The sequence below is a fragment of the Poeciliopsis prolifica genome, unplaced genomic scaffold (assembly GCF_027474105.1).
Source record: "Poeciliopsis prolifica strain line A6 unplaced genomic scaffold, Auburn_PproV2 SCAFFOLD001, whole genome shotgun sequence".
Taxonomy (NCBI): domain Eukaryota; kingdom Metazoa; phylum Chordata; class Actinopteri; order Cyprinodontiformes; family Poeciliidae; genus Poeciliopsis; species Poeciliopsis prolifica.
The window spans coordinates 8,707,210-8,716,419 of NW_026562376.1; the positions used below are offsets into that span (position 1 = coordinate 8,707,210).

Consider the following 9,210-nt stretch of genomic DNA (forward strand, 5'->3'; position numbering starts at 1 on the left):
GCAGGAAACAAAATTGACTTTAACCTCAAGATTCATTGTTTCATTCATTCTTATAAACTTTCTTTGGAAGCAATTAGTCGAAGTTATCTCAAACCATGACCTGGACTTTTATGAAAAAGATTTTGCTGACTTGGTAGTATTTACAATGTATGTACTTAACTTCTTTTCTCTCTCTTTTTTTTTTTATCAGAACATTTTCTATGGACAAACAAAGGAGTCTAATCGTTTTTGTATCTTACATTGAGTCAAGCAGCTTTAGTTACTTAATAGACGAAAACAAATCCAATCCGACTTACTAAAGTAGAAACTGAGGTGATGTATATTGATAAAATATTTTAAAGTTAGGGTTGTGAATTCAACCTCCCTAATTTTGTTGCTTTAGACAGTTTATATTTCAAATTTGCATTTTGTTGGAGGGTGTTTGGGTGAGTGTATGACATCTAAAAGAATATACTTGAAGCAGATTAATTATAAAAATAAGCAGCATCTGTCTGATGCACAGGGTTAGTCATATCCAGAGTTGGGTAGAGTAGCCAAAAATCATACTCTAGTGCGAGTCACAAGACTTCAGCATATTTTACTCAAAGTAAAAAGTAGCCAGCTAAGAAATGAATCAAATAAAGGTATTTCAGAAAAAGGTTAAGTACTGAGTAACTCATCATAACATTGAATTTAATAGTTTATAATGATGTAATCAGACAAAAATTTAGACGCCTGTACTTATTCTGGTATTTTAAAGGTTAAAGTGAGAAAACAACACAAACGTTTAAATGATTACAAAATAAATTCTTGACAAAAGAAAGCTCGTTTTTCAGTAAAAAAAAAACTTACCTCACTAATACTTAACAGCAGTACCTGAATGTTAAAACAGTGTAAAATGCTTCCAGTTTAGTGTGTGGCGTTCACTTGACCTCCAAATGGCACAAGCTCAGCAGAAAATAATAGAACAAAGCTTGTGTACAAACAAGATGTCCCACTTGGACCTAAACTGCAATTTTGGTAGAAATATGTTCTTCACATATGTTCTTACACAGTGAGTAAGTTACTCAGTGAGTAACTTTACTGAGATTCTCAGTAAAGGAAGAGAAAGCGTACTTCATAATAATATAGAAGTGAAAGATATGATATAGTGAAATTGCACCTAAAATATTATTTTTTTCCCCAAAAATTACTAAAGTAAATATAAGTAGTTACTACCCACCTCTGATCATATCATGATCATCTGCTGAATCCTATTTGAAATGAATCCATCTTTCTTTCGAAGATGAGCTTTTCCAGGTTTTTTGTTTAAGTCCCTAATAATAACTAGATAAATATTCTGATTTGCTACTTACAGTGCATCCCAAAAGTATTTGCACCCTTAGAATGTTTTCACTTTTTGTACACTTGTACAAAATGAATTAATGAGGTAGTTCAGCAAAAAGCAGGATGCATTTATAAAATGGGAAAAAAAACACACAAGGTTTTATGAACACAAGTCTGAGAAATATACATCCCCTGCTGTAATAACCATTAATAACATTATTACCCATTAATAACATATTATGCAGTTAATTGCCTTGACAAGTCATTTAATTAGTGAGTACCTGCTTCTTCAGCAGCAACATGAAGATCAAGAAACACACCAGACAGACATTGGTTCATAGTTTGCAGCAATATCCCAAGGAGAGTATTATTCAGAGAAGAGGCCAAGTGGGCCATGTCTAATTTATTTGCTGCTCCAGATTTTCTTTGCTAGACGATGACATGAAGCCAACAGGGAATTTTGAACGCCTGATCATTTAAAACTGGGTTATCAGACCGCCCAAGTCACTCTGCCAAACAATGATTAGTAAGGGATACTGCAATGTTGTAAACTGACCAAGTCAAAGAGGTGACCCTAATCTCAGAGAAACTGCCAAAGCAAACAGAACATTTAAGAAAACTCACCAACATGAATGGGTTCATGCTGTTCTGTTGGGAGGAATATGCTGCATTCCTCCAAGCGAATGTGGAGGAATTATCAGTACAGTGTGCTGTCCATTGCATTAAATGCATAAATGTGTCGATTTCAAAATCAATCATCGACATCAATCAGCATTTCTATAAATATCTGTTGCAGACAATATAAAAATGTGCAAACAGTTATTTTGATGGGATTAAAACAAACACTCTTGATCTGTCTTCTATTAATGCTGGATCAAATCTAATCTGAAGCTCTTTGTTTCTTGTGTCTAATGAACGCGCTTGGTAAGCTCACGTAGGTATGTTTTGGCACATGTTGAGCTCTTGTGAGGAGAAAAGCAGGCGTTTCTTTTTCTCTTTTTTTTCGTGACTGAGAGCAAAGTCCTCCACTATATAAAGCCAGATCTTATCTTGATCAGCAGCAGTTGTAGCAGCAGTTGTAGCCACAGTCTCAAACACAAAGATGCTGAACATCAGCGAGCTGTCTCTGAGGTCCCCTCATTTCAGGGCGTCCGACCGTCTCCTGCAGCCCTTCTGGGACCATCTGCTTCTTCACCACCTGTCTCTCGTCTCGTCGCCCTTTTTGCCCGTCATCCTTGCCTTCTCCAGCTATTTTTGCTTTAGTTTGCCTTTTGCTGTGTTGGACCTCTTGGGGGAAAGGGTCCCTTTGTTCCACAAGTATAAGATCCAGCAAGACAGGAGACCAACGCTGGGAATGATGGCCAAGAGCTTCATGACATGTCTGTATAACCACATTTTTTTTGTTTTACCAGCTGTCATAATTGGCATGTTCATACTGCCAACACCAACCCTGCCGCGAGATGCTCCTACGTTATATCAGTTGTTCACCGAAGGACTGGCTATACTGCTCCTCTTTGACACCCAGTACTTCATTTGGCACTTTGTGCACCACAAGAACCTGCAGCTGTACCGCTGGGTGCATGCAGTTCACCATGAATACATGGCTCCATTCTCCTGGTCCACGGAGCAGCTCAGCATTCCAGAACTGATGACCGTGGGCTTCTGGAGCAATCTGGACCCGATTCTTCTGAGGTGTCACCCACTGAGCACATGGTGCATAACCGTTCTGAGCATCTGGATGTCCGTGGAGGACCACATAGGCTACGACCTGCCCTGGACCCTGAACCACCTGGTGCCCTTCGGTCTGCTGGGGGGCGCCCCGGCCCACGACCTGCACCACCAGAAGCCGAGCAGCAACTATGCTCCTTTTTTCAGCCACTGGGACCGGATCTTCGGCACTGCCATGTCTCTGAAGAAGAAAAATGTTGATTAACAAAAAAACTAAAATCAACACAATTCTGTAAATAATGGCCTCTTTTGTAAATATGTTGTCCTGTGAAATCTCTTTATTTTGCTGGTATATTTCTGGCATTATTAGCATCTTTAAAAATGCATTGAACTTGTAAAAATATTTAAATGTGTTTCACCTTTTGTTCAATAACATCTATTTATAAAGCAGATGCATGGGATATAATTTATTGAAACCTGATGTAGTGTTTGTACGTTGTATTTAACATCAAGAGGAGAAAGATGTTAAATACAATAATACATTATAAATGTTACTTTATAAATGTTAAATACAACAAACAAGACAGATAAAATTTGTCTTGTTTGTCTTGTTTATTCTTTCTGACAATCTTCTTACATAAAGACTCAAATATTGAAGGATTTTTTTCAGGAAGATTTTGCTCATGAATCCTGTTAATAAAGAGATTTCTGACACAAAATAGTTCAAAAACTGAAATTGATGTGGCTCATTTTATTATTACATATAGAAAGCGAAAAGGCTTAAAAGACAATCATCTTTCACTGCAGAAGCAAATCAGAGAAAGATGTCAAAAGATTGAATTTTTAATTATGAGTACATTAGAAAGGGATGCAAAACAATTTCCTATTTTAAAAAACGTTTTGAAACTCTCCACTTCAGTAGTTAGTTAGCTCTGTCATTCTGCTCACCTTTTGCAAATGAGACAGCATTTTATTTTCTCCTGTAACATTTTACATTTACAAGGTTGGATCATACAAACAGAAGGGTCTTTAACCATTAGTTTTTTGCATCACTCCAAGACTTCTCTTAAACTCTCCTTCAGCTGAGCCCATATTATTTTTAATAAGACTTAGATGGCCATGGAAGGTTTATGCTGTGGCTGTTGTGACTATTTGTTTTAATTGTTACATATCTGGAAGATACACTGAAGACTCATTTTTAGTTTACCAGCAGAGCCCACCAGTTCCCAGAACAAAGCAGAGAAAAACACTCTACATTATATACATAAGCTAAACTATGGAAAATCAGTTCATATATGAAACGTTTTTGAGCCATTGTATTGGTGACATATACAGGAGCATGCTCAGTGCAGTTAGTGAGAGGTTGCGCAATGCATAATCTGTGATATTCAATTTGTGTGTCAGTATTTTTATTCTATCCCTTTTGCTTCAAACCAACCATCAAAACATAAAATAAGCATGACGGGTTCAATGGCTATCTAAATAGCCTCATGTCATGAGGCATGCCTCATACTTCTTTCATGCATTCATAATAATAATCAAATTATATTATGTAAGTGAAGTATTTACCCCCAGCCTCTCCAATCAGCAGACAATTAGCCTTCATAGCTAAATTTTGCACTTTTATTTAATAAACAGAAATAACCAAATCAATTTCTGACTTAATAAAAAAAAAAAAAAAAACAATACAGCAATAAATGTAAACATCTGTACTTGTCAGGAAGCAGAAAACACCCATCCACCTCTTTAATAAAATTTAATGAAGACCTTTATTTAAATACTGAACAAACATGTTGGCAATCTGCCCCGTTTTCTCCGTCGGGTGCATCTTGCTGTAACTGATGAACTGGCGCCGTAGTTTCCTCAGCTCGGCCATGTTGACGGTCCTGGTCAGCTCCACGTTTCATTTATGCGTTAAGGATATAAAGTTGTTCAGAGAACCAGACAGAAAGTTTGTGTTTCTAAAGCACCTACATGAAAGCTGCACAGCCACACAGCAAAAATGTTACCGACGTAATGTGGACCCATCACTGCAGGCAGACCGACACAGAGCTTTTAAATCAGCTCCTGCTCTGATGGACGTGTTCAAAGATGAAAAAATAATCAAAGTGTTTGCTTCTGAGAAGGAGCGTCTCCCGGAGCCTTGGCCGCTTTCTACCAATCACGTCTCTCAGCATTTTATTACAGACGAGACCTTTACCTTGGCTTTCTGCTCTGCCTTCAGTTCAGGAGCGTGTATGGGGTCTTTGATGATGACCTGCCATCTGCAAGCAAATGTGACTTCCTTCATCACACGAGGATAATGAATGAACACACCAATGATGTGCAATTAAACTTACCTGGAACTGTGACATCACAGCAGTTAGAAAAAAAACTATCACCTTGGTTCGAAACAAAAAGGATATCTTTTCTGTAGCTCCTGGAACTGAGATAAGGTCTCCAGGAACACTTGTTTTCTGGGTGTTAAAAATAGCCTGAAAGATTTTATAGCCTTAATTAAAAAAATTGAAATGATAATCATATCTAACAATAGTTGAATGATGATCAAATATAATAACAAAAACTACTACGGTAACTACAAAATTATTGTTTTTTATTATTTAAAATAAAATAAATTAGAAATCAAAATGAGCTCATCAAAAGAGAGAAATAATTGTGTATTTTTGTTTGGTGATTTTATCAGCTTGCTAGCTCTGAAACACAGGAAATGATAATCTATCATATCTACAAGTCTGCTTGAGTCTTTAAGACTGGCTTTAAACATATTTCCTAAATTATGAGTCAATCTCAAACTAGTAGAACATCACACCCATTGAAATTTTTTTTGACAGAAATAAAAAGGAGGACGTACCATTAAAACATCCTGCGTAATTTTGTCTAACTCATACAGGAAGTTTGTTGAAGAGAGGGGTTGCTGTGGGAACACAAAAAAAGAGATAAGAAATTCACTTTGTTATTCTCAGAAGGATTTCACATATCACATCAAACAATATGGCTTTTGTGAATTTCCTTACACTCTGGGTGGACTGATTAGGTGGGGGAGCTCTTCTCTTAAAAAGTGCATCAGAAACGGCTTCAAGAGGAAGAACGTCCTCTTTGAGGACAGTGAAGAGAGGACTGTCCCATCTGTTCCTGGAGTCTGGTGCTTCAAACCTCTGAACTAGTGCATCAAAGCTAAAAATAAACCCAAAACACACGCACACACAAAAAAGACACTTTAATGTAAGAAATTAATCATCACTGTTATTAATTTATTGTCTTACTCACATGTCCTGGCTGTACTGCTCTGCAGCTTCTCTGTTTCTGTTCCACAATGAGCTTTCTTCACCTGATGTCAAGCAGTGCACCTTCATCAAAAGACCCCCAATATTAGCTACACCGACATCTGTTATTAAAATCCATAGGTTATTTTTTCCCCACCCACATTCTTACCAGGCAGTGTGGTGTCTGTGCATGCTTCGTCAGACAGAACAATTCGTAGCGGTAACCTGTGAGATATCTTAATAGGTTACGTCACAGTGCTTAAAATGAGAATTTGCACAACTCACATAACGCTTGATGTATACCTTTTATGTAATTCAATGAGTCTAAAATTACAATGTTGTCCTTATTGACCTTCCTAAAAAAGAACAAAGACAATGTTAAAAAATGTCTTGTAACATCCTGCATGTGGTGGAAGAGAGGGGAGAGTAAACCTACCTCTCGACTTCAGCTTTTAGAGATGCTCTTGTATCTTTCTCTTTTTGGGAATCTGCAACAAAACTACAGGTTTAAGCCATAACAACTCACTATAACAAACACTAACCATCCAATTTCAATGCTCCATCAAGTTAGCCAAGGGTAACATGTACTCACTATTGTGATTTATTACATTAGGTTTGTCATTTTTAGTAGTCAAAGTAGCTGTACTTTGTCTTTTGTTTTCAGCTGTGCTGTTCTCCACGAATGAATGTTTTGTTGTTGTTTTTTTCTGTAAATATATTTGCAAATGTCTGATGTAAAGCATAGGGGCAAGTGCCCAAGGTGGCATTAGACTTTGGGCACTTGCCCTAAGCCAGGACAAACATGGCTTATATGTCATACAAGTTATATGTCTTACATGGAAAATGAGACATATAACTTATGTCATTGTAGCACCTCGAACAAATGTTCTATTTTCTTTATGCACCGAAAATCTTACTAATAAATCCATTCGTGAGTCTGATTTAGGATCAAACACTGAAAATATGTTTAAATTATCTCAATGTGAAAAAAAAACAAACATTACAGAAGCTGTTATATGTGGAATAAAATGTTATATTTCAGAAATATGATTTATGACTTGGTTTGTGCTATACATATTTTGTAGTAAAGATAAAGGATTAGTGGCTATTGGTTTTATTAGCCCAGGGGAGCCAGGTAGAAACATTGTAACACCCATGTCTGCATGTATGAAGCAGGTTTCAGATCACGTGTTTGGCTAATTTCCCACCAGCTGAAACGCGATTATATTTAAAAACCCGGATCAAGTGTTTACATGCCACGGTATCCTGGTACTCGAATAAAACATGCCCGGGTCGCAAACTATTTAACAGAGTGGGATAAAGCCAAAGTATGACGCTAATAACGTTTAAGACGATTTGTCAGCGGGGAGGAAAGTTCAGAGAAAGCGAACAGCACAATAGTGAATGGGGACGAAGCTAGCCGAACTTGCCTGCATAAACACTGTTTCTATCAACGCCCAGAGCTCGGTCTCCAACAATGTGAACCTGTCGGTCGGTCGTCTCTTCAAAATGCGCCTTCAGTTCTTCTGCCCTCCGTGTTTTACCACTACACGGGTATCCGCACATTACTATTAGAGGCATAACTGCTGCTGGTTACTTTAGTAATATGGGGACCAACACGTTGATGCTCAGCTCTGTCACCCGGATATAATAAACAGACATACCGGAAGGGGGCGCCAGAACACCCAAAGCCATCCATTATTTAAAAATACACTAATAAAACACACTACATATAACTTATTTGCTTTTTTTTTTATTGAAACAGAAATGTACAGCATGTTAAGAAGGGAGCAGGTATATTTTTTAATAACAAACACAAAGACGAATGGAATGCAATAAATATCACAAGAAAAAAACACCTTGCTTAAATTTTAGTCTTTTTTTACTTGACAAAAGTAATATATCTCTGATCTTCATCAGTTGGCGCTCGTATTGTTACAGGTAAGAAGTTGGTTTCTTCAAGCTGGATCTCCTCTTTCTCTATATTAAAACAAACAAACAAATATATATATATATACACTGTGAGATAGTGTAGAAATAGCAAATAAGATGTGTAGAAATAGCAAATAAGATGAAAATATTCATAATAAGATATGCCTTCATGATAAATCTTAATTATAATAAAATTATTGTTGCCAAAACAACAATATAATAGTTGCAATAAAAATATTCACAAGAAATTACTGTAAAAACAGTAAAATAAAAAAACAGTAAAATTGTAACTCTTAGATATAAAAAAAGTACTAAATAATCATTGTAGAATATTTTTATAATTAAATTATAATTGAATGACATAATAATTTGATCATAATCAATTTTTTTAAATTATAATCAATTTAATTATAATTTAATAATCATAAAATAAAACTACAAAAGCACTACAAAAAAGTTCTGATAAAGTCAGACTAACATTTCCAGTGTCTGTTTTCTTGTTTGTTGAGCAGCCCTCAGCATCTTGGTGATCAGTGCCTGCACATCTTCCACTCTGGCCACAGGATTCACATCTCTGTCTTCAGATGGAGCGTCAATATTCTCGAAGACAGTTTCCAGTAAGGAGCTATCCACACTTTTCTTGCCCATGAAATGCCCTATAAAAAAAAAAAAAAAAAAAAAAAAAAAAATGCAGACTCTCAATTAAAACTGCCTCTATTGAGACAAAATTAACATTTTCAGCAGTTTAAAATGTTCTTACCTGTTGCCCAAAGATTTCCTCTGGGATTCACCTTGAGCTGGGACACTTTGTTTTTCTGTTCGGTTAAATCAAGCATCACTGAGGTCGTCATCGCGATATACGAGATAAGGATGAAAGAAGACAAAAATCCCCCTCTACAGATTGTTGTCATCCTGCTTCTCCCTTTGCTGTCTTAACTAATTAAAAATATTTGCAGCTCTCCAAATATGAGAAGAGCTTTTTATACCAAGATGGGCTGGGCTTGATTTTCTGAAAGCATGAGGTCATCCTCTAGTGGTTGTT

The 9,210-nt window shown here is 36.5% G+C and overlaps 3 protein-coding genes across 4 annotated transcripts; 1 reads left to right on the forward strand and 2 right to left on the reverse strand.

Annotated features, from left to right (window-relative positions):
• Positions 1–1,611: 1,611 nt before the first annotated feature.
• Positions 1,612–3,480, forward strand: ch25hl1.1 (cholesterol 25-hydroxylase like 1, tandem duplicate 1). The gene has a single exon (XM_055036080.1). The coding sequence runs from the start codon at positions 2,408–2,410 to the stop codon at positions 3,236–3,238; it is 831 nt and encodes a 276-aa protein (XP_054892055.1). The 5' UTR covers positions 1,612–2,407; the 3' UTR covers positions 3,239–3,480.
• A 1,134-nt stretch (positions 3,481–4,614) lies between these two features.
• kti12 (KTI12 chromatin associated homolog) lies at positions 4,615–7,867 on the reverse strand. Of its 2 annotated transcripts, none has more exons than XM_055035876.1 (9): positions 7,667–7,867; positions 6,673–6,724; positions 6,540–6,592; positions 6,406–6,461; positions 6,241–6,320; positions 5,988–6,147; positions 5,825–5,887; positions 5,379–5,447; positions 4,615–4,873 (listed from the first exon to the last, which is right to left on the reverse strand). In XM_055035876.1, the coding sequence occupies exons 1-9, from the start codon at positions 7,815–7,817 to the stop codon at positions 4,730–4,732; spliced, it is 828 nt and encodes a 275-aa protein (XP_054891851.1). In that variant the 5' UTR covers positions 7,818–7,867; the 3' UTR covers positions 4,615–4,729. The 2 variants fall into 2 exon arrangements, with proteins under 2 accessions (XP_054891851.1, XP_054891858.1); XM_055035883.1 differs by having other exon boundaries at positions 4,760–5,237; positions 5,313–5,447.
• A 125-nt stretch (positions 7,868–7,992) lies between these two features.
• On the reverse strand, positions 7,993–9,163 carry nmba (neuromedin Ba). Its single transcript, XM_055035894.1, has 3 exons — positions 8,929–9,163; positions 8,647–8,824; positions 7,993–8,216 (listed from the first exon to the last, which is right to left on the reverse strand). Exons 1-3 carry the CDS (start codon positions 9,077–9,079, stop codon positions 8,195–8,197), a joined length of 351 nt encoding a protein of 116 aa, XP_054891869.1. The 5' UTR covers positions 9,080–9,163; the 3' UTR covers positions 7,993–8,194.
• Between the last annotated feature and the right edge of the window lie 47 nt (positions 9,164–9,210).